At 35.6% G+C, this 25,201-nt stretch overlaps 3 protein-coding genes and 1 pseudogene across 3 annotated transcripts; 3 read left to right on the top strand and 1 right to left on the bottom strand.

The window, feature by feature from the left end:
* Positions 1-3,094: 3,094 nt before the first annotated feature.
* Positions 3,095-4,717, top strand: LOC132165291 (trimethyltridecatetraene synthase-like). Its single transcript, XM_059575788.1, has 2 exons — positions 3,095-4,003; positions 4,094-4,717. Exons 1-2 carry the CDS (start codon positions 3,095-3,097, stop codon positions 4,715-4,717), a joined length of 1,533 nt encoding a protein of 510 aa, XP_059431771.1.
* A 2,811-nt stretch (positions 4,718-7,528) lies between these two features.
* LOC132166679 (trimethyltridecatetraene synthase-like) lies at positions 7,529-9,112 on the top strand (annotated as a pseudogene).
* A 4,197-nt stretch (positions 9,113-13,309) lies between these two features.
* Positions 13,310-15,130, top strand: LOC132165290 (trimethyltridecatetraene synthase-like). The gene is made up of 2 exons (XM_059575787.1): positions 13,310-14,227; positions 14,311-15,130. Exons 1-2 carry the CDS (start codon positions 13,319-13,321, stop codon positions 14,932-14,934), a joined length of 1,533 nt encoding a protein of 510 aa, XP_059431770.1. The 5' UTR covers positions 13,310-13,318; the 3' UTR covers positions 14,935-15,130.
* Positions 15,131-22,041: 6,911 nt separating this feature from the next.
* LOC132165293 (serine/threonine-protein kinase RIPK-like) lies at positions 22,042-24,403 on the bottom strand. The gene is made up of 5 exons (XM_059575791.1): positions 23,743-24,403; positions 23,493-23,628; positions 23,245-23,381; positions 23,019-23,142; positions 22,042-22,829 (listed from the first exon to the last, which is right to left on the bottom strand). Exons 1-5 carry the CDS (start codon positions 24,118-24,120, stop codon positions 22,243-22,245), a joined length of 1,362 nt encoding a protein of 453 aa, XP_059431774.1. The 5' UTR covers positions 24,121-24,403; the 3' UTR covers positions 22,042-22,242.
* Positions 24,404-25,201: the final 798 nt, after the last annotated feature.

The following is a 25,201-nucleotide window of genomic DNA, read 5'->3' as shown; positions in this document are numbered from 1 at the left end:
ATAATTAAAAAAAAAAAGAAAAAAGAAAAAAGAAATTATAGTAAAGTTGTTTATGTTTTAAAAAAAGAAAAGAGTGAAAGTCCTTAATAATATAAATTGTATTTGTATTATAAGGGTATTTTAGGAAATTTGATCACAATATGATTCCATTCACCAACATATTGCATTGTACCAAACAAAAGAATATGATTATCTAGTCTATTCCAGCGTTACAACCAAACATTGGAATATGAATAGCTAATCTATTCCACTCTTCTATTCCCAGTAATAGCTAATTCTTTTCCAATGGATTAAACATTCAACGAACTAAACACTGCGAAAACATATGATTTTGTATTGTTAATTTGTTTTAAAAGGTTTATTTCGATTTTCCCTCTCGTGTCCAACGTGAAGACTAGTTAATTCTTGAGGGGTCGATGCGGAAATAAATTAATATGGTGTGACTAATACTTCTTTGTACGTGATTTCAGGTTAATTAATTGATTCATCCAACCAAAACCCAACAGTTCCAAAGATAACATAATAATAATAATAAAAAGTTAGATATGGTATCAATCATGAATCAATGGAAATTGATTCATAATTGATACCATATCTAACTATTGATTCATAATTGATACCATATCTAACTTTTTTTTTATTTTATTACAGTAAAAGTTGCATATAGTTGATGGAACGTGGACAATTATAGAACATGTTTTTTAACCCTAAGCTGGATAATATAAAATATATATATTTTTTTAATCAATAATATAAAATATTGATTATGATACAATTATTATAGAACATGTTTTTTTCCCCTAAGCTGGATAATTATAAAATATGGATAATGATACAATTATTGCACTCGCACATTGTGGCTAGTATGTTTCATTCTTTTCTCCTTTTTGTCGTTGTGATGACATAATTATCAATTAATTGGATGATTACTAAGGATCTGTTTGGTTTGCAGAATAGACTCCTAAAATGGAATAATTTTTGTTTGGAAAACCCAACAATTCCGAAGATAAAATAATAATAAAAAAAAGTTTTAGATATGGTATCAATCAAGAATCAATGGAAATTGATTCATAATTGATACCATATCTAATTTTTTTAAAAAAAAAATTTTATTACAGTAAAAGTTGCATATAGTTGGTGGAACGAGGACAATTATAGAACATGTTTTTTAACCCTAAGCTGGATAATATAAAATATTGATAATGATACAATTATTATAGAACATGTTTTTTTTTTTTCCTAAGCTGGATAATTATAAAATATGGATAATGATACAATTATTGCACTGGCACATTGTAGCCTGTATGTTTCATTCTTTTCTAGTTTTTGTCGTTGTGATGACATAATTACCAATTAATTGGATGATTACTAAGTGTTTGTTTGGTTTGCAAAATAGACTCTAGGAATGGAATGACTATTCCTATGAAATAGTCATTCTTTTGTTTGGTATGAGTCTATTCATGTGAATAGTTATTCCCATGTGAATGACTAATTTCATACACACAGGAATAACTATTCCTTATATAATGAAATAGATTTTTCAAAAACACCTCTTATAATTTTTATTTTTTTGGTCGGCCACCCCCACAAAAGAGGTGGGGGTGGTTGCACCAGCCCCGGACGCCTTGCAGGACCACCCCGAGGCATCCGGGGGTGGTTGCACCTCATGGGTCCATCATGAGGCGCTCCAGGGGTGGTCGCACCACCCCCGGCCCCCCTATTTTTTAGGTTTTTTTTAAGATTTTTTTAATTTTTTTTTTTCTAATATGAATTGAAAAAATAAAATAAAATAATGTGAGGTTTTTAATAATTTTGATTCAATTCCAATTATACCATGTGTATTATTACCAAACTAAAGAATTGGAATAATTATTTCATTCCAACATTTTCTATTATCAGTAATACCTATTCATTTTCTTAATAAAATACCCATTCCGCACACCAAACGGGACCTAAATTTAAAAGGAGCAAACCCTAGGTAGAGAAAACCTAGAGAGAAAAAATTAGATAGAGAAAACCTAGATAGAGAAAACAAAACTTGTGGGGGAAGAGGGAACTCTTCCTTTCCCCTCCCCTCTACTCCCCTCTTCTTTCCTCCCCCTCTCCTTCTTGTTTTGTTTTATTTTTTGTTTTTCAATTTATTTTTTTGGTTTTTTTGACCAATCCAATTGCTCTGGCCATCCCTTTGCTTATGTTGTGCTACATCCATCTGCTCTCTACCGTGCTGCGCCGCTCTTCGCCTCCCTGAAATCGGTGGTGTTGTAGACCTAGTTTTTCAAATCTAAATCTAGTTTCCTCAATTGGTTTTGCTCAGCCACGTGCTGACTGGCCATGCTCTTCGGCTCCTCAGCTACCCATTAGCGCAAAACGGCTCCATCTCGTCCATCACGTGTCAGCTAGTGCGCTTCGCCTCCCTCGCCCTAGCTGTTGTAGCTGTTTGCTGGCTTTTTTAATGTGTTTTTATTTTTAATTTTTAATAAGGGTTTGGCTTCTCTTTATATCTATTTCTATGAACGATCTTTGGGGTAAAAGTTTTAATCCTGGCCTTTAGGTCGATGATGATTAGTTTCGGTGAGAGAGTTTTACTCTTATGACTGAGAAAATAAAAGTAAAAAATATGAACTACTTATGTATTAGATTGAATCTGCCTGAAGAAGATCTGTTTTATAACTAAAATTTGGACAAGGGTTATTGAATGTTTAAAGTCATAGATAGGACTTGATTGTAAAATTTTTATATTTATCTTTATGACATTGTAACCTTATGGCTTTGGCTATGATTTATTAGAACTTTATGTTTTTGATCTTTTTTAAGGAATAAATATGAAAGATTCACCTTAAAAAAAAAAATAAAAAAAAAAAATAATGATGATTACTTACCGACATTAGCTATATATGACTATATGAGTGCACAATTGGATGGTGGGGGCTTCTCTCTTGCCTTGTCAAACAGACACATTGCATAATTGGATGGTGGGGTCTCTCTCTCTTGCCTTGTCAAACAGACACATGACACATGAGTTAAGGTTACTCAACTATATAAATGTGGCAAAATCTACCTCGACTCTAACCTATCTCAACATTAATCCCCAACAATGGAGGCTTCTTCTTGGGCTCTTACAGTAATGGCATGGCTAGCTGCCTTAGCTGTTCTCTCAAAAATCTTCACCTTCAAACGCCACCAACCAAAATTTCCACCGGGTCCTAAACCTTGGCCAATCATCGGCAATCTAAACCTTATTGGAGCCCTCCCTCACCAATCCCTCCACAAATTGTCACAAAAATACGGACCGATTATGCACCTCAAGTTAGGGTCGGTGTCAGTTGTGGTTGCCGCATCTCCGGAAATGGCAAAGCAATTCCTAAAGACACATGACCATATCTTTGCCTCTAGACCCCAACCCGCTGCAGGGAAGTACATTTCTTACAACTACAGCGATATCTTATGGGCACCTTACGGACCATATTTCCGGCAAGCACGTAAAATATATATGTCGGAGGTATTTACCCCAAAAAGACTAGAGTCGTATGAGTATATTCGCGTGGAAGAAAGGAGTGCTCTTCTCTCTCGCCTTCATGCCTTGTCTGGGAATCCCATTAAGGTGAAAGAGCATCTCGTGCTCTACACTCTCAGCGTTATAAGCAGAGTTGCATTGGGTAAGAAGTATTTCAGTGAATCCGAATCCGAATCCGAAACCTCTGCCGTCACTTTCAAGGAATTCCTGGAAATGTTGGATGAATGGTTCGTGCTTAATTCAGATTTCAACGTGGGCGACTGGATTCCGTGGCTCAATTTCTTGGACCTGCAGGGATTCGTGAAGCGAATGAAGGCCTTGAGCAAAAGATTTGATCGATTCCACGACCATGTCTTTGACGACCACAAGGCAAAGAGAGGAGCGGGAGATTTCGTGCCAAACGACATGGTGGATCTAATGTTGCAGCTGGCTGATGATCCTAATACCGATGTTAAGCTCACTTATGACAATCTCAAGGGCCTCACTCAGGTATATATATATATATACTTTCTGAGTCTTTTTCTTTGCTTGACTTATAGTTTAGTGATCGATTTTGTTTTTGTTCATCAATGTCATCAGGATCTCATAATAGGAGCCACGGATACAGCTGCGACTTCGGTGGAATGGACAATGTCCGAACTCTTGAAACAACCACACCTCATCAGCAAGGCCACTGAGGAGTTGGATAGGGTGATTGGAAAAGACAGATGGGTAGAAGAGAAAGATATCCCACAACTTCCTTATATTGATGCAATTGTAAAGGAAACAATGAGGAAACACCCTCCGGCCGTAATGCTTGCACCGCACTTTGCTCTTGAAGACTGTACCGTAGTCGATTATGATATTCGTAAAGGAAGCATAGTCCTCATAAATACATGGGGTATGGGAAGAGACCCTTTAATATGGGATGCACCTGAAGAGTTCCGCCCGGAGAGGTTCTTAGGAAAGGCTATTGATGTGAAGGGGCAATATTTCGAGCTGTTGCCCTTTGGCTCTGGTAGGAGGATGTGCCCTGGTTACAGCCTTGGATTGAAGATGGTTTATTCAACCTTGGCTAATATGTTGCACGGATTCGAGTGGAAATTGCCAGACAACATGAAGCCTGAAGATTTGACTATGGAGGAAGTTTATGGTTTGGCAACATCTAGAAAGTTCCCAGTTGTTGCAGTCACGAAGCCACGACTCCCACTTCATCTTTATTAGTTGTCACTTTTAGCTAGCATGAATTATCTATTTTCTGTTTGCTTTTATTTTGTAATAATTTCCTCGTTTGAGGGCCTGCATCATTGTTATCGTCTTCATCACCATTTCCCAAAAAAATCAACATCAAAACATTCTAATTTTTTTCACTTCTAATATCAAATCATTCACTTTTTATTATTATTCAAATAAAAAAATCACTACAAAACAAAACTTTTTCACTTTTCCATACCACTTTTTCATTTTTTTTATACCAAACATTCTTACTTTTTTTTCACATCAATCTACATCAACTACAGTGTTTAGGCCATCCCATTTGCCAAACACCCCCTTGAAGTCTGGTCTTCTAGTACTTTCTCGGCCGGGAATCTTAATTTCTTTTTGGGCCACGGTCCAAAGCTGAACAAGTTGGGCTACTCTTTTCTTCTCAAAGTTTTTGGGCAAAATGTGACGGAAGGCATTTTCTCAGCAACCATTTTCTTGGACCTACTACGAGAATAACGAGTAATTAATACGTGCTAGAAAATTAGAAATCATATAATTATTTTATAATGCAGTACCCAATTGGTAAAAAAAGAAAGAAGTGTTTTTAATTGTTCAAAAAATCTAAAAATAAGCTTAAAAATGAAGTTTTTGCCAAACTAAAAGCTTTATTTCTCAAACACAATCACAAACGTGTTTAATGGGCTTATAAAAAAATCCAAGTTCATGACTTGACCTAACCCAATATTGGACATAGTTTTCCTCCCAACCGAGTTAAATAAACTTCCTTCAACCTAATACTTACTACTAAAAAAACATATAACTTTTATATATTCAAGAGACAAAAGTCATTTTTAATAAACTAAGTTAAAAGAAAATTTCTCCAACCCTTGTGCAAAAAAAAAAAAGAAATGTCCTAACCCAACCTAGCGGGTACCAAACTCAATGCACATTTAATGGATATGGTTTTTTTTATTTTTCTATTTTTTTCCTCCAAACATGGGATATTTTAGTTGCACTACACATGAATACATGATACTCTCTTCTCTGTGTTTGGAGGCATCCATGCGTCATCAGTGACCTTACAAGGAATGCAACTTCAACGAATCCAAAACACATTAACGTTTGAGGGCCGGTAGGTGTCTCAAAATTCTTCTTAAAATTTTTCTTAAATGATGTGAAAAACACTATTTTAGAAAGGAATGAGAGAGAAAGGAGAGAGAATGAGAATTTTTTTTAAGGAAAACAATGTTTGCCACATCATTTGAGAAGCATTTTGGAAAGAATCCCTTGAGATGTCTAGCATTATTCTCAATGTTATAGCTTACATTTCCACGTTCATGACCTGACCTAACCCAACTTACTTAACTTTTTAGTTCTTTTATTAAAAGAAATTTAAGTTGGGTAAAAAATATTAAAAATGTTAAAAAAATATATATAACTAAGAAAATAATTAAATAATTAAACAAAATTTAATTATTATTTAGATCATGCATGGTTCACAGGTTGAGAATGTCATTTTTGTAGATATATATACTTTTCGAATTTTGTCCCTATCATTATGATGGTAATCGGAATTTTTTTTTTTTTGGAAAACTTCGCCCAACACTCTTGAATGTGTATTTTTGCAAATTATGTTAAATCCTAACAAACACCTAAATCCTTGCAATTTTTTTTTTTTTCCCTAAAAAAAGAAAGTTCTTTTTTTTTTTTTGAGAATTTTGACACTCCTCTAGGATTTAAAGGAAAATCCTAAAGGACGGGTGAAATTGAAAAATTGATACACTAAATTGAGAATTTTTGAAATTTAGGAAGATAATCATGAGTATGATGAAAGTTCAAGGAGGTTAAATGAAGTTTCTCTAATTTTTTTTTTCTTAAACAAGAATCTACTGATAAATTTGCTAAATCTATATCGACTGATTTTTTTTTTTTTTTTTGACTATATCAATTATAACATATCATGCTTTTAATATGCAGTATTTTTCAAGCCATAAACCAACTGAATTCAAATAATTTTAAAATTGTCAATTTTTTAAAATCGTAGGAAATTAATCTTTACCCATCATGGAAAAATTCCTTTTATTCTTTCTGTAAAGAGACTCTGTAGTCTACTCATTCATTGGTGTGATGCTCAGGAAAAGAAAGTATACTTTTTATCGTTTTAGTCATCATTGGTGTGAAGTCACATTTGCAGCTCTTTACAGCCTCGTCCTCTCGTGTCTTATTTATTATTAATTATAATCGGTACGTCTCTTTGCAACAGATAACGACGGTGGTCGGTATAAATGGTGGTGCATGCATTTATATTTGAGACAAATGAGTTACATTTGAGAGATACATGGCATCTACTACGTACCATACACTTTAAGTCCCAATCGAACAACTACTAAACATTGCAGCTCTTTACAACTTCACCATGCTATGTCTTATCATTGTTGGACTGTGTTATTTTTGTATGGTTATTAGTAAATTCATCATGAAATTAGCGGTTTAGAGTAAAAGATTTAATCCGTTTAACTACATTTTAGGTTGATAATTTTTTACACAATTCTCAAATTCAATACGAATTTAATACAAAATTAACAGGAAAGAGATCTAACTTGTTTAATTGAGCCGAATTGAATTAAAATTGAATTATATAATCTTATAAGCGTGACATCTCTCTGTCCCTTACCTTTTTCATGGGACACGCAACGCATTAATTCATACACGAAGACACAAGCTTATAACTCAACTATATATGTTAATATTCCCCCTACCCTGTATTCTCTGTATAATTAGCTATATAAACGCAAAAGCCCACCTCAAACTCTTAACCAATCACCAACAATGGAGGCTCCTTCTTGGGATCTTATAGCAACAATGGTATGGGTAGCTGTAGCTGCCTTAGCCTTTCTTTCAAAAACCTTAACCTTCAAACACAACAACCTAAAATTTGCACCGGGTCCTAAAACTTGGCCAATCATCGGCAATCTAAACCTTATCGGTCCCCTCCCTCACCAATCCCTTCACAAATTGTCACAAAAATACGGTCCAATTAGAAAAAAAGTTGGGGTCGTTCTATGTTGTGGTTGCCTCATCTCCGGAAATGGCAAAGCAATTTCTAATTAAAGACATATGATCATGTCTTTGCCTCTAGACCCCAAACAGCTGCAGGGAAGAACACTTCCAACTACTCCAGTCTCGTGTGGGCACCTTACGGACCATATTTTCGACAAGGGCGTAAACTATTTATGTCCGAGGTATTTAGCTCAAAAAGACTAGAGTCGTATGAGTATATACGTGTGGAAGAAAGGAGTGCTCTTGTCTCTCGCCTATGTTCCTTGTCTGGGAAGCCTATTGGGGTGAGAGAGCATCTCTCGCGCCTCAATCTAAGCGTTATAAGTAGAATTGTGTTGGGTAAGATGTATTTCAGTGATGAGGCCGAATTGGAAACTTCTGCAGCAACTTTCAAAGAATTCCAATAAATGTCAGATGAGTTGTTCTGGCTTAATGTGGCCTTCAACATTGGGGACTGGATTCCGTGGCTCAATTTCTTGGACTTGCAGGGATACGTGAAGCAAATGAAGGCCTTGAGGAAAAAATTTGATCGATTCCATGACCATGTTTTTGACGACCACAAGGTAAAGAGAGGAGTTGGAGATTTCGTGGATTCACTGTTGCAGCTGGCTGATGATCCTAATACTGATCATGTTAAGCTCTCTTATGATAATCTCAAGGGCCTCACTCAGGTATACACCAACTCAAATCTCAAAATCTATCAAGCCAATGCTGATCATGCTGATCATTTTTGTTTTGTTTCATCAATATCAGGATCTCTTAATAGGAGGCTCGGAAAGCTCTGCGAGGACAGTGGAACTGGCAATGTCGGAACTCTTGAAGCAACCGCACCTGATCAGAAAGGCAACTGAAGAGCTGGATAGGGTTGTAGGAAAAGACAGATGGGTAGAAGAGAAAGATATCCCACAACTTCCTTATATTGATGCAATTATGAAGGAAACAATGAGGAAAAACCCTACAGCATTAATGCTTGTGCCGCGCGTAGCTCTTGAAGATTGTAACACAGCTGGTTATGATATTCGTAAAGGAAGTATAGTCCTCGTAAATCTATGGGGTATGGGAAGAGACCCTTCAATATGGGATGCACCTGAAGAGTTCCGGCCAGAGAGGTTCTTAGGAAAGGCTATTGATGTGACAGGACAAAATTTCGAACTATTGCCATTTGGTTCAGGGAGAAGGATGTGCCCTGGTTATAGCCTTGGACTAAAGATGATTTCTTCAACCTTGGCTAATATGTTACATGGATTTCAATGGAATTTTCCGGCCAACAGGAAGCCTGAAGATCATTTGAGCACTGAGGAAGTCCCGCTTGTTGCAGTCCCAAAGCCACGACTCCCACTTTATCTTTATTAGTTGTCAGTTTTAGCGTGAACTATCTATCCATTAATTTGTGTCTACCTTTGTTTTGGAATTGTAATACTTACCTCATGATTTGAAGGGATGATGTAATTAAACCTTATAAAGATAGTAGTAGTAGAATAAAGGACTTCTCAATTTGAGAGGACAAGTGATAGTTTTAGTTAAATAAAATACTCTCAAATTGTAAGAGTACTCTAATAGTAATTATTTTATATACGACAATTATATATACTTTTGTAAGGTCATGTCTGATATACTAATGAAATATATATATATATATATATATATGTGTGTGTGTGTGTGTGTGTGTGTGTGTGAAGTTGATGTGTGTTTATTATTATTTTACCATACAATTTAGTCGCGGCTCCAATAAAGTAGTCATTGAGGTGACAACTCCCATACATATTTCCTGTGTTTTGTACAATTTCTGTCAAAATCTCCTCTTAAGTGCATGTATAGCAACAACATGCAGGCAGAATTCCTCACGTGGAAGGAGAAACTTCAAGTAGGTGAGGGGAGGCTTTCAAGCAGAGTTCCATCGGCATCAATGAACGTACCCCATTTGACACGTACCATTTCATCACAACGCCCATATATATATATGTGTGCGTGTGTGTGTGTGTGTGTGTGTGTGTGTGTGAAGTTGATGTGTGTTTATTATTATTTTACCATACAATTTAGTCGCGGCTCCAATAAAGTAGTCATTGAGGTGACAACTCCCATACATATTTCCTGTGTTTTGTACAATTTCTGTCAAAATCTCCTCTTAAGTGCATGTATAGCAACAACATGCAGGCAGAATTCCTCACGTGGAAGGAGAAACTTCAAGTAGGTGAGGGGAGGCTTTCAAGCAGAGTTCCATCGGCATCAATGAACGTACCCCATTTGACACGTACCATTTCATCACAACGCCCTTCAGCAGCCAGAAACGGTGCTATCACCGTTACAACGAGTCACGTCCCCAACTCACCGCCGCAAAATAAACCCAACCCCACCGATATTCGAATATCCGACGATTTTTCCGTCAGCCACAAAAAACTCCACCACGCTCTAGCAATCACAGACCCACCACACTTGTCACTACTAAAATTCATCCCCATACGTACCGGTGCAAATTTTCCGATGCATTTCTGAAAATACCGGCGCTTTTTTTTTTTTTTTTTTTGTTCCGGCACATTAGATTCAGTGGGGGTAAAGAGTTGTTTGAGTGCACCCTTCTGTTCTTAATTTTCTCCAAAGAGAACATTTTCTTTGTTTGTTTGTTTTTTTTTTTTTTTTGGCAAGAAGACTTTCAACAAATCATAACTTGGTCCTCCAAAAACTTCTTTATATACTCCGTTCTAGTTGCACAACGAAATAGAGAGACTTCAGCCGCACCATCTACTACTGATGGTCGGCTTTGTTTTTCTTTTCCGACTATTATTGATGGCCATGTCATTTATTTGACCTATTCTTTATTATTACTAGAATATTTTTGTTGTTTTTATTTGTATTCTTATAATTTTCCTTTTTCCTTCTCCCACTTCGAATATATGAAAAAAAAAAAAAAAAAAATCATAGGAACAAACCAAATTCATTTATCATTTTAATTAGTATTTTAATACTTTCTTTTACCTACGAGATTAAACTATCCCCTAATAAGTAAAAATTGAAATATGAAGTGAATAACAAAGATAAGTTTCCAAAACTCAATAAATTTTTTTGATAGATATATACTATATTAAATTATTAGTTATGTAACGTTCTTTGTCTCTAGACTCTGGCTAAAGCAAGAGACTCAACAGTAAGGCACATTGATGTGAAAAATAGTGCTCTCCAGCAACGTACTCCACCACCGACAGAAAAAATAAAACAAAAAACGTTGGAAATTCAACAGTAAAGGCACATTGATGTGAAAAATAGTGCTCTCCAGCAGCGTACTCCACCACCGACAGAAAAAATAAAATAAAAAAAACGTTGGAAACTCAACAGTAAAGGCACATTGAACAATTACATCAGATTTTGCTTTTTTTCATCTCAACCACAAGAAAGAAAAAGAAAAAGAAAAAAAAATAGTCTTTTTCATGCCTCTTTATTTTGTGGGGTTCTCTAACATATATATATATATATATATATATATATGGTCGGCTTTTAAAGTAAATTTTAACGTAGCTATTAAGCCAAATTTTGCTGTTGCTGCAGTCACCCTTAAGACCACAATGAATTTTTTATAGTTATTAACTCCTTGAAACTCCCTCGATCTCATGGAAGCAAATTTGGGTGAGTCCCACGCTTCCTTGCTGGCAGTCAGGTTGGCAGCTTCTCATGGTTGCTCCTGAGTCCTGATGAACATTGAAGGGGATTCTTTACTCAAGGTTCTCTTGCCATCGACGAACCAAGTCTTTTTTGCTGATTGGAACACTGAACCGGTTATTTCTGATATACAGTTACAGCTGCTCTCCCTTTTAGATAGGAAAGCTTTGAAATCTTCTATATATGCTAAATGTTTTACTACGGCCTTAAACAACAAGGGAATTCCAAGATTTCAAGCTTTGGAATTACAAACAAGGCCGTAGTAACTTTAAGGCTTTTTTAAAAAAAAAACAAAAAAAAATCTTTTCTTTTCTTTTCTTACCAGTAATAGTAAAAAAGCTAGTTGACAGGAAAAAGCTTTTTTTTTTTTACACTGTACAAGTTTTATAGTGAAAAAAAAAAAAAAAAAAAAAAAACCTTTTATTTCCTCTATGTTATGAGCCAAATTTCTTTCGGGGCAAAGCTAGCACAATAATGGGGGGCTTAAGTCCCCCAAAAATTTAACACCCATCAATATATTTTTTATTTTATTTTTAATGATATGGACCATTAAAAATTAGTTTCCTACTCCTTCATTTGTTTTTATTTTTTATTTTTGTCCCTCCTACACTCAAACTTTTGACTCTGAAGATGCGTTTGGGAGTGCGTTTTTAAAAAAATAATCTGCGATTTTAAACCAAATCACAACTTTAAGGTGTTTGGGATTGCGATTTTAAAAACGCAAATTTTAAAATCGCAAAAAAATCTGCGATTTCCATAAGCTGATTAGAAAGTGCTTATTTGAAAAAGTGCGAATTTAAAACAAAATCACGATTTTTATTAAAAAGATATTTGGCGCAATAGTTACATTTTTTAGAAAGGGAATGAAAAAAAATATCAAGAATACTCACCTAAAATATATTAAAACCTTTATTTTCTCTCTTTTTTTTTTTTTTCCTTCATCCTCTCTGTCTTGTTCATCTTTATTGGTAATTTGGTCATGAAACCGCAATTATATGCTGATGTTATCCAAACACTCAATTGATAAAAAAAATACTTTTTAGTATGTTTTACCAAACGTCTGTGTGATTTTTAAAAGTAGCGATTTTAAAAACACAATTTTTAAAATCGCACTTATTGAAATCGCACTCCCAAACGGCCCTGACCAAGGGTGAAACTAAAATGTTTAGTTTGAGAGACAAAATTTTTTAAAAAAATCTTGAGATGCTAAAGTTAATTTTTATTTTTTAAAATAAATAAATAAATTTTAGGACCACCCACTCCTCAAGCCAAAGGTGATTCCGCCGGCTCCGGCCCTGGCCACATATTATCTTATCTACACGACTCACGAGTACAGAGTACTTAGTACTAATTAATGGGGATGATGCATGGTGGCGTCTCTATCCCATATATTTGTTCAAAGGACACACAATGAATTCAAAACATGTTTTCATGACACATGACAGAAGCTTTACTCAATTATATAAACGCCAAAACCCACCTCAAGTTCCTCAACATTAATCCCCAACAATGGACAATGGAGGCTTCTTCTTGGGCTCTTACAGTAATGGCATGGCTAGCTGCCTTAGCCGTTCTCTCAAAAATCTTCACCTTCAAACGCCACCAACCAAAATTTCCACCGGGTCCTAAACCTTGGCCAATCATCGGCAATCTAAACCTTATTGGAGCCCTCCCTCAAAAAAAAAAAGGATGATTACTTACCGACATTAGCTATATATGAGTGCACAATTGGATGGTGGGGGCCTCTCTCTTGCCTTGTCAAACAGACACATTGCATAATTGGATGGTGGGGTCTCTCTCTCTTGCCTTGTCAAACAGACACATGACACATGAGTTAAGGTTACTCAACTATATAAATGTGGCAAAATCTACCTCGACTCTAACCTATCTCAACATTAATCCCCAACAATGGAGGCTTCTTCTTGGGCTCTTACAGTAATGGCATGGCTAGCTGCCTTAGCCTTTCTCTCAAAAATATCCACCTTCAAACGCCACCAACCAAAATTTCCACCGGGTCCTAAACCTTGGCCAATCATCGGCAATCTAAACCTTATTGGAGCCCATCCTCACCAATCCCTCCACAAATTGTCACAAAAATACGGACCGATTATGCAACTCAAGTTGGGGTCGGTGTCAGTTGTGGTTGCCTCATCTCCCGAAATGGCGAAGCAATTCCTAAAGACACATGATCATATCTTTGCCTCTAGACCCCAAACAGCTGCAGGGAAGTACATTTCTTACAATTACACCGATCTCTTATGGGCACCTTACGGACCATATTTCCGGCAAGCACGTAAAATATATATGTCGGAGGTATTTACCCCAAAAAGAATAGAGTCGTATGAGTATATTCGTGTGGAAGAAAGGAGTGCTCTTCTCTCTCGCTTGCTTGCCTTGTCCGGGAAGCCCATCAGGGTGAAAGAGCATCTCGTGCGACTCACTCTAAGCGTTATAAGTAGAATTGTATTGGGTAACAAGTATTTCAGTGAATCCGAATCCGAAACTTCTGAAATCACGTTCAAGGAATTCAAGCAAATGATAGATGAATGGCTCTTCCTTAATGCGGCATTAAACATTGGCGACTGGATTCCTTGGCTCAGTTTCTTGGACTTGCAGGGATACGTGAAGCGAATGAAGGCCTTGAAGAAAAAATTTGATCGATTCCATGACCATGTTTTTGACGACCACAAGGTGAAGAGAGAAGCGGAGAAGGATTTCGTGCCCAAGGACATGGTGGATCTATTATTGCAGCTTGCTGATGATCCTAATACTGATCATGTTAAGTTAACTTATGACAATGTCAAGGGTCTCACTCAGGTATATATATATATATATATATACATCTTAACTTTCTGGGTTTCTTTTTTTCCTTTGTTTGACAAATATTTCTTCGATAACAGGATCTCTTACTAGGGGGCGCGGATACCTCTGCAACTACATTGGAATGGACAATGTCCGAACTCATGAAGCAACCACATCTCATTAACAAGGCCACTGAAGAGTTGGATAGGGTTATTGGAAAAGACAAATGGGTAGAAGAGAAAGATATCCCTCAACTTCCTTACATAAATGCAATTATGAAGGAAACAATGAGAAAACACCCAGTTGCCGTACTGCTTGCGCCGCACTCAGCTCTTGAAGACGGTAACATAGCTGGTTATGATATTAGTAAAGGAAGTACAGTCTTAATAAATACATGGGGTATGGGAAGAGACCCTTCAATATGGGATGCACCTCAAGAGTTCCGCCCGGAGAGGTTCCTAGGAAAGGCAATAGATGTGAAGGGGCAATATTTTGAGTTATTGCCATTTGGGTCCGGGAGGAGGATGTGCCCCGGGTACAACCTTGGACTGAAGGTGGTTTCTTCAACCTTGGCTAATATGTTACACGGATTCGAGTGGAAATTTCCAGACAATGTGAAACCGGAAGATTTGAGCATGGAGGAAGTTTATAGTTCGGGAGCATCTAGAAAGTTCCCACTTGTTGCAGTCACGAAGCCACGACTCCCACTTCATCTTTATTAGTTGTCTCTTTTATTGCATGAATTATCCTCCTTGTATCGCTTTTAATTTATGTGTTCCTGTCTTCCTCACTCTTCTCCTTCTTATATTAATTAATTATGAGTTGTTAAATTATGATCAAATATTATCAGCTATGTTACAGTCTTCAAGAGCTGAGTGCGGTGCAAGCATTATGGCAGCAGGCCAGGGTGTTTTGTCATTGTTTCCTTCATAATTGCATTTATATAAGGTAGTTGAGGGATATCTTTCTTTTCTACCCATCTGTCTTTTCCAATAGCCGTATCCAACTACTAGTCTTCAGTGGCCTTGCTAATGAGATGTGGTTGCTTCATGAGTTCGGACATTGTCCATTCCAATGTAGTTGCAGAGGTATCCGCGCCCCCTATTAAGAGATATTGTTATCGAAGAAATATATGTCAAACAAAGGGGGAAAAAAAAAAAAAAAAAAACCCAGAAAGGTTAAGGTGTAGATACCTGAGTGAGGCCCTTGAGATATGGACTTGTGTCTTTAGGAATTGCTTTGCCATTTCGGGAGATGAGGCAACCACAACTGACACCGATCCCAACTTGAGGTGCATAATCGGTCCGTATTTTTGTGACAATTTGGGGAGGGACTGGTGAGGGAGGGCTCCAATAAGATTTAGATTGCCGATGATTGGCCAAGGTTTAGGACCCGGTGGAAATTTTGGTTGGTGGCGTTTGAAGGTGAAGATTTTTGAGAGAACGGCTAAGGCAACTATCCATGCCATTACTATAAGAGCCCAAGAAGAAGCCTCCATTGTTGGGGATTAATGTTGAGATACGTTAGAGCCCAAGAAGGAGCTTCCATTTATATAGTTGAGTGAGCTTGTGTCATGTGAACATCATTGAATGCATTGCGTGACCCTGGGACAAGGTAAGATCAGAGAGAGAGAGAGACCACCATCCAATTCATATTTTGGTGACATAGTTGAGTAAGCTTGTCTCCTGGACAAGGTAATTGATTAAGATAGAGACCCCACCATTTCCGGACTCACAGTGATAATATATGGCTAATATTGGGAAAGTATGGTATAGTATATTTTATGGGATTTTTATATATCATCAGAAACGATAAGAGCAAATGTTAAATATAATTATCAGTATAATTAGAACAATTGACTACGTACGTGTGTGTCGAGGTATCGATCGGAAATACCTGTAAAGAGAAAAGTAATTAGCAAAAGAGTTTGTTAAAGCGAGCCAACAAGAAATAACTTCAATGCATATGTCAATATAAGAGTAAAAGGGAAATAGCCAAATAAAACATCCATATTTTAGGATTTTGATACATCAATGGAGGCAATCTCGGTGGTATTGAAAATTTTAATTCTAAGGACTACAAATGGTATGCATTAACACTAACGAATGTTATGCATTAATTAAGACCTCTTGTGGGGATATACTTAGTTGATTTGTTATGGTAATAATATTATAAATTGTTATAAACCTATGCTTTGGCGACTCATTAAATTGCTCTATCTCTTTTACAATTGTGATGTCATACAGTAATTTTGAAAACAATGAAACATCGTCATCATTATGTCATCACAACAACAAAAACAAGAGAAGAATGAAACATATACTACTACTAGTACTACTGCATGTGTACTGCGAGTGCTCTTCACCAAGCCATTTGATATAACCTAGCCTATCCTTATCCAGCTTTTGGAAGTGTCAATTTCCATGATCTTGATCAACGAATAATCAATTTCATTTTTTGCTGCTTTTACTTAATTGATCAACGGCGTTGGATGAAAGATATATATATAAGCTAGCTTTGATTATGTTCATGATGGTGCCCCTTGTTAAATGAGTTTTATAGCATGAAATATGTTGCAGATTCTTTTGCTGCTTTGAAGTGCATGTAAACTATGGATCCATTTTCCATCTTTCTTCATTGTAGAGGTATACTTTCATACCATTAAATTGGATTGTTAAGTTGCTTTTCATGTTCTATTTTTTACTTCCACTTATCCCCATCGTCTGTTTATTACATTGCATATATTATTACAGTGAAGAAAATTATTTTGCCACACCACACATAATTTAAGTTTTAGAGAGATTAAGTGAAATTTCCTTTGAATTTAACTACATACATTAAGATTTTTAAGAAAGAAAAGCCTTTGTCTCGGAGTCTTTTCTACACACTATCTTTCCACACCAAACCTCCCTAATTATTAAGAGTCTAAAAATTAGTCTAGCCTGGCCTCTGAGTTTGACGGCATAGAGTTTGTAACATAAGGACACTAGCTCCCACGTCATTTAGGATTCCTTTGAAAAAAGAGAGTTTAATAAAAGGACAACAACAAAATTAGCCCACAGCATGATTTACTTGACTTTTGATTTCCTGAGAAGATAACGTTTAGAAAAAGACGAAAAAAAAAAAAAAGAGCTTCGAGCAATATTCATGATGTAGAGCTAAAATTTAGTTAAAGAATATTATTTTTAACTATTTTTTTTTAATTAATTTAACTTATGTATTATTGAGCTACCGTGTAGCGGTTAGTCAAATTTTTAGCCAAAATGAATAGCTGGATGAAGATTTTTTTAAATATTTTTTACTATAAGATTAACCAAAATAATATTTTAGCTAACTTAATTATTATGAGTGCTCTTGTATCCTAGCATCAAAATAAATTAAAACAAGGATACAATTGTTTTTCACGTGGGCAACCAAACATTTAAAGCATATATATCTAATATCTTCAATAAGTTTTAGGTGAGCTAGGGTGGGCATTTGTCCCGTCTCGCCCTACCCTAGCTTGGCCACTGTTTCACTTTAAAAATAAAATAAAAAGCTTAGCCACTATTTGGAAGGATAAATTAGGACATAATTTTTCTTTAAATTATTATTATTATTTTTTTAATTACGATTCAGTCTATAAAATTATCACACGTTCTTAAACATGTGAAAAGAATAAAAAAAAAATTAATATCATTAAAAAAAAATTGGAAAGAAACTCTATTAAAAAAGCAAGTTAGAGAGGCCATAATGTCATTTAAAAAAAATTAAAATTAAAAGTGCAAATACAAAATAAGAATAGTTGAAGGGATAAAAGCGTATTTTACAATCAGTACGTCTGCTTGCAAGTTGCAACAGATAACGACGGTGGTGCACGATTTGCATGGGCCATGGCGTTTGAGAGATAGTACATATCATCAACTACGTAATCATGGCAGCTCTTTACAACTTCACCATGCTGGTAATTGCTATCTCTTATCATCATTGGACTTTGTAATTTTTGTAGGGTTACTTACCACTAAATTTTGAGGCCGGGAAAGTGAAGTTTTCTTGTGGGTGTTTTGCGGGATGAATGTACTGAGAAAGGCATCCGTGGTGATGGAGATTGACAAGGATAAGATAAGGGGTGAGATGGATTTATAACGCGTTTGACTTTGCAATTTCAAATAGTACAATTAAAAATAACGATTTTAAAATATTCGATTTGAAAACATTATTAAAAACGCAGTTAAAGTGTTTGGCAAAATCGCAGTCTGACATTTAAAATTACTTGTTTAAAAAAAAAAAAATACATCTCATTACCTGCAATATAAAAATACTAATTTTTTGAGTTTTCAAATCGCAATGGCAAGCGCACCCTTAGTAGTTAAGTTGGAACAAAATTCCAACTCATTAAGATTACCATATTTAAAATTAGTATTAAGATTAATTAGGAATTCCTATCAACTTAGGTGTGTTCCTATTGTATTCTATTTAAAGACCATTTTGTTGTTAATAAGATAATCATATAAAATATTTGTGGTATTGTGGTATTTTCTCCCCCAAGCCAAGATGGCCTGGGGTGAATTTTTGGATTAGGATCTACTGAAATTCCTAGGAAATTTCAGTTTCTGAAATTTCAAATTCAAGCCGTCCATTTTTTATCTAATGATCATTGTTCTGTCACGTGTTCCACTACTAATAAAATAATAAATATTTATTATTTTATTATTTTATTAGTAGTGCGACACGTAGCAAAATAATAACCCTTAGATGCAAAATAAATGATCTAAATCTGAAATTCTAGAAACTGAAATTCTTAAGGGAATTTCAATGGAAATCCAAATTTTTTGCCTTCCATAACAAGTTACAATTGTTTACCTTTATGGTGTAATGCCACGTGTATGCTTGTAGATTATGGACATTGCATGCATAACTCTTTATCGGGATCAAGTACGATTAGAATGACGTGGCAAGACAATTATCCTTTGTATCGCACTCTCATAATGACCCGAGCAGTTCACTACTAATAGGAGCACAGTGTGCACTCGGCCCATATGGGCTTGTGTTCCGGTCCAAGTGGCTCTCCCACTTGGGGTTAGAGCTTGTTTGGAATTGCGTTTGAGAAATAGAACTTTTAAGTCAAAAAGAGCTTTTGGGCAAAAGCTTCATTTTTAAGTTTTTTGCCAAAAGTGCTTTTTGACAATTTTTAGGCTTTTTGGACCTTAAAAGTGCTTTTAATTTTTTTACCAAACGAGTACTTTTGTCTTCAAACGAACTTTTTGAGTGTTAAAAGCACTTTCAGGCTCCTCAAACGCAATCCCAAACAGACCCTTAGTTGAGTAGATATCAATACGTTATTAATAATCATTAAAACAAATACCTATATATCAAATTAGTTTTTTCAATGGAAAAACTTCTTTGATTAAAAATGAAGAACACCAAAATTTGAGAGGATTGCGTTCGATCATTTTCCTATAAAGTAGTGGATCGATCGGATGAGCATGCCTTTCGCACGGGATGCTCTAAATGATTGTACGTCATCCCATTTTTAATCTCCCTTGACTCATCTTTTATTAATTAGCTGTGTATTAGATGTAAATTAGGCCATATAATGTTGAAATTATGCATAAAACTTTGCCGAGTAATTAATAAAATAAAATAATAATTTATTTTTAGTCTCCCTTCCTGCCTAATGATGCTATATTCATAAGATTGGACTCCTAGTTGTCATCATGATATATAATGGACTAATACCAAAACAAAGGTGCCGTATGTGGACTCCAACTAATTAAGACAATCGTTTGCAAATACAAGGTTTCCATAGGCCAAAAAGTGGTCCTGTCTAGACATTTTGTCACTTTATGACTTTGATTATATGTATCATATAAACATGCATGTCATCTATTCTTCGGTGGTTGAGGACGAGACGGCTCGAATATAGTAGAATTTTGTAGAGATTTGGAGCTCGAAAGAGACCCGTCGAAAATTGTGTATCCCTTGCAATAGGAAGGATTTTGTTGGAGTTAGTAAGGCCAATTGATCGATGATTTACGAGTTATGTTAAATAGTCTTTATTTATGGTAATTGTAAGACATATTAGAAAGGAAGCAAATGAAGCAGTCTACCCTACCGTGTTGCGAAAGCAACTTTTTACTAATCTTTAGATCAAGTATGGATGGAAAACAATCTTATTTTTATCCAATGGCTTACCTATATTTTCATCTAAAATATCTAATCAAAAGCTAGCTATTTTGTCTATTTTACCTACATCTAAAATATCTATTCAAAAGTCATGTTTTTGCTGATGAGTGAGCATACAGAAACCTAAGAAAATCAAAAGGCCTAAAAATATTCTGCCTATTTGGCAATCCACTCTTTTTTTCTTTTTTCTTTTTTCCTTCTTTATGCCTTCTGTTCATATTACCAAACAATTTTATTCATTTTTCTCTAACAAAAAATTTAAAACTCTTTTTACCTATATATATCACTTCAATCAATTCTTATTATATTATTAAAAAAACAAAAATAAGAATGATTTGCCAAATGCACCGAATAACTCTCCATAAAACAAAAAGAAGAGGACAAATTAAAAGTCCTAGCCTGCTTTAAGATGATAGTTCCTTCAGAATTACATAAAGAGAAGTCCTGATTAAACAGCACAAGAAAACAAATTAAATACAAAGACATATCTAGAAGCATTGTCATGTGAACAATGGACTCATCATACTCAGCCTTTGACGTCCACATCTACAATATTCAAGCCAAACAGCACATTCCAACATTAAATTAATAAAGCCACTTGACCTTATAATTAAACACCTAAATCTAAGCTTGCACTCCACAATTCCAATTGCAATAGTTTTTTTTTTTAAAAAAAAATGGGTGTTTTGAGAATTTTGATTAGATTTAACGAAAAATTATAACGGAATATGGTAATTGAAAGTTGATGCCTTTAATTATGAGTTTTTAAACTTTTGGAGTATTGTCAAAATGAGTGGAAGTTCGGATAAATTTTCTAAAGTTTTCCCAAACAAAATATTAACTATGAAATTGGATCCTATATATTGTGAGGATCTGATGTACTTCTGAAACAATGAATTGCCATGTCATTGATTTATTGGCGTATATGTTGCCGCGTGGTGAATGTGTTGTCATGTCATTTAAAAATTTTAAATGATGTGGTACAATGGATATCGTTAGATGCAATAAAATAAATTTTATGTATATATGAAATAGAATCCTAGTTATTGTGAGTGTTTGATGTACTTTCGAATCAATGAATTATCATGTCATTGATCTAATAATGCATATATATTCTACCACGTGATGAATATGTTGTCAAATTATTTAAAAAATTTAAATGACATATACATTAATATATATCGTTAGATGCAATAAAACAAAATGTTATATGGGAAACGTAATTCAATTGAGAAGATCTAATGTACTTCCGAAACAATGAATTGTCGCGTCATTGATCCAATGATGTATATGTTATTACATGGTAAATATGTTAAAATTTTTGGAAATGAGATACAATATTGTACATTGTTAGATGCAATAAAACAAAATCTTATGTATGAAACGGCGGGATTTGATGTGCTTCCGAATTAAAGAATCTTTTGGTATAATATATAGTTCCATAAGCGCGGCTGCTTAAGCATGAAAAAGTAAATGGGTTGAAGGGCATCCGCGTTTCAAATATTCGAACTGCTTAGCTGTGTTTGACAATAATGAAGTATTCAAGTGGGTGATTGGCTAGTTTTGAATGGCCTTCTACTTCTTCTTTGAATAAGTATAATACTTGGTCACATACAATCCAAAACAAAAGAATATTATATTCTTGTTTTCTTCAAAAAAATAAATAAAGAAAAAGAAAAATGTTGATTCAAGATAACATCTTCTCCTCTAAACAAATCCTTACACTTCAGGCTTCAGCCTAGAATTAATGTCCAAAGTATGCAAATCAAGACAACCTTTTAACGAATCTCTCTATTTACAGTATGATATACATATATAGATATGGATATATATATATATATATATAAGTAGTACTATATATTATTCTATGCAGTTGCCCTGCCCATCTGGCTCAACGGAGATTGCATCCCATTTCTACAGTTTTGGCGTAGAGCAGTGTCGGAGAAAGAGTTGGGTGACTTTGGCGTTCTGGGTTGATGCCTTTGATGTCCATGATGGTGGTGGTGGTGGTGGTGGTGACCGCCATTCTCTTTCCTTTGGGAATCTTTTCTCTGTTCCTTTTGTCCTTGTCCGTCTTTGGCATCTTCCTTGTTCAAATCTTTTTCAGCTGGAACCGTGTACACAAATGGGCCAATGGGAATGTCGTCAAAGTCCTTGAGCGGCTCCAAAGTCTTGACAACCGTGCTCATTGTTGGTCTCTGCTTCGGCCGGTGGCTCAGGCATTGATATGCCAGTGCAGCCGCCTTCCGAGCCCCTACTTCAGAGTATTGGCCTTCCATTCTCGGGTCCAGGATCCGGCTAAGTTTCCGGGGCTCATTCAACATTGGTCTTGCCCACTCTACCAGATTCTGCTCTCTGCTTGGACGGCTCTTGTCCACCGACCTTCTCCCTGTCAGAATCTCCAATAGTACCACTCCAAAGCTATACACATCGCTCATCGCTGTCAAGTGACCTGAAAAAATATTCAACAATATGTTAATTTTCAACGCATATATATTTATAGACATTTGGCAGAATTTTAAATGGGTTTAAAAGATTATGAGGAAATTTCTTTCCTTTTTCCCTTTAGACTTATTCTATGAATGGATAAAATGTGTAATTGGAAGAAGTCAAAATTGGCACAATTGTATTATTAAATTACCAGTCATGATGTATTCGGGAGCAGCATAGCCTTGGGTGCCCATGACACGTGTGGAAACGTGTGTATCATCTCCTTCCGGGCCATCTTTTGCGAGCCCAAAATCTGAGAGTTTGGGAGTGTAATCCTGGAAAGAATACGATCAAATAAGAGTTTAGTAACAGGAAAGTATTTAATAATCCAACCGTTGATGGAGCTATATAATGGAAAGAAATATAGAAATACTTACCGAGTCTAACAAGATGTTTGATGCCTTAAAATCTCGATAGATAACTGGTTTTTCTGCATCATGAAGGAAAGCAAGACCCTTGGCTGCTCCAAGAGCAATTTTCATTCTTGATGACCATGGGAGGGATACTGTATATCCTGCAAATCCAGAAGATACCCATTAGTTCTCAATTTCTATGCAGAAAAGGGTAATTGAAAGTTTTTTTTTTTTAAAAAAAAACAAAACTTGATAATTTTGAGAGAGCATACTTCTGAATAGCTGATTCTCTAAGCTGCCTCTTGGCATGTACTCATAAACTAGAAGCCTATGTTCTTCTTCACAGCAATACCCTATCAGCTTCACAAGGTGTGGATGCCTCAATTGCCCAAGAAAGATAACTTCTGTCTGTAGGAGAAAATGTAATTAAAATTGATCAGATTACAAGCAACAATCATCTGCATTCATGATGGAAAAAAATTATCATAATGGGATTAATAAAGTTGTGAAAAAAGCACTCACCAACCACTCCCTATGGCCCTGCGAGCCATCCAAATCCAAAAGCTTGACAGCAACCGGCTGAGCCTTTAGACCAGGCCTAAGCTTGTCATCAATGAACCCCTTGTGAACGGGTCCGAACCCACCTTCACCAAGAAAGTTAGACGAGGAGAAGCTCTGCGTGATGACCTTGAGCTCCGCAAGGGTAAAAACATGCAGATTTGATCCTGCCAGAGATAAGGAAAGGTCTTCTGAAAGAGTCGAGCTCGGGTAACTCAGATCAGATATTGAAATCCTCTGAAATGAAGTTTGTTTGGCGCACACTTTCTTGGTTTTGGACGGGTGAACAGGCTTGTAACAGCTTGGTAATATTGAGCTCCATTTGATTTTCTTGACAATCATTCTTGCTTGCTGCAACAAAAATGCTCTTCAAACTTGTGTGAAGAAAAATGGTTGAGAAGTTTGGAGTATATATTAGGTGGGGGAAGAGAGATCGATGTTTATTGGTGAAATGGTCTGTGGTTTGGTAGTCTTTTAAAGGGGAAGATGCTAATTGCTAAGGGCTAATATTCAAAAATATCACCAACCTGCTCTCTCTACCACGACCGATGTAGCAGAGAAGGTTTCTGCACCTGTTGATTTTTCTCTGTTTCTCTTTTATACGACATGTGAATTCTCCCACATCGTTTATTTATAAACCAGGATCTTAGGCAATAATATGGCCGGTCGATGATCCCCAAGTCTACATAGTTGGTTGAAGATGAAATGACAAGGCTACCCTCCTTTGACATTTTGCATTAATTGCTTGGAAGAAAATCAACTTAATTTTGGTTTTTTGTCTTTGGAACTTTTTTGCATCAAAGCATATGTATTCATAATTACATCTCCTTTTCCAGTGATGTTAAAGCGACTATGCCTGGCCGCAAACTGTGGTATTTTCCCACGCCCTAAATTGACTTATTTGTTTAGTTTTGCTTAGTTTAATTATTGAGCAACTTTTTTTCTGCAAATAAACCATGTTTATAGTCCCTAAAAGATCACTGGATTGTTACTAACATGCCAAAACTGGAGATTCGATATGGCATAACGCGATTGTACTCGAGTCGACTGGTTAATGAACCAGCTATTGATCCGTTAGGCGGGCCTAACACCAAATATAATTAAGTTCTGGTAGTTGTCGGATTTGTTTCGTGACGGTTTTGAAAGTATTTTTAAAACAAAAAATATATTTCCCAAAATTATTAATATACTTTAATCCTACCAAAATACACTTTTTACGTTTATATCACAATATTTCAAAACCATTATCAAATACACTCTACGCGTATTCTGACCACTAGTCTTCAAGAAATCCAGCTGCTATTTCAGACATGGCGGCATGAGGGTTTTCTAGTGAACTAGTCATAAGAGGGCAATCTCGTCAACAGGGGGAAAGTGTTCTTTAGACATTATAAGAGAAATTAAAAAAAAAAGTTGGTCTGCT

Source organism: Corylus avellana, chromosome ca11 (genome assembly GCF_901000735.1).
Source record: "Corylus avellana chromosome ca11, CavTom2PMs-1.0".
NCBI classification, from domain to species: Eukaryota; Viridiplantae; Streptophyta; class Magnoliopsida; order Fagales; family Betulaceae; genus Corylus; species Corylus avellana.
This window is presented reverse-complemented; position numbering and strand designations above follow the sequence as displayed.

Bases quoted from the DNA above. Each gene is read 5' to 3' on its own strand.
- LOC132165291 (XM_059575788.1), top strand. From the start codon at position 3,095: ATGGAGGCTTCTTCTTGGGCTCTTACAGTAATGGCATGGCTAGCTGCC. The intron at 4,004-4,093 runs GTATATATATAT...CAATGTCATCAG, and splicing joins ATCTCAAGGGCCTCACTCAG to GATCTCATAATAGGAGCCAC.
- LOC132165290 (XM_059575787.1), top strand. From the start codon at position 13,319: ATGGAGGCTTCTTCTTGGGCTCTTACAGTAATGGCATGGCTAGCTGCC. The intron at 14,228-14,310 runs GTATATATATAT...CTTCGATAACAG, and splicing joins ATGTCAAGGGTCTCACTCAG to GATCTCTTACTAGGGGGCGC.
- LOC132165293 (XM_059575791.1), bottom strand. From the start codon at position 24,120: ATGATTGTCAAGAAAATCAAATGGAGCTCAATATTACCAAGCTGTTAC. The intron at 23,629-23,742 runs GTGAGTGCTTTT...TTTCTCCTACAG, and splicing joins AGGGCCATAGGGAGTGGTTG to ACAGAAGTTATCTTTCTTGG. The intron at 23,143-23,244 runs GTAAGTATTTCT...TATTCTTTCCAG, and splicing joins CAAACATCTTGTTAGACTCG to GATTACACTCCCAAACTCTC.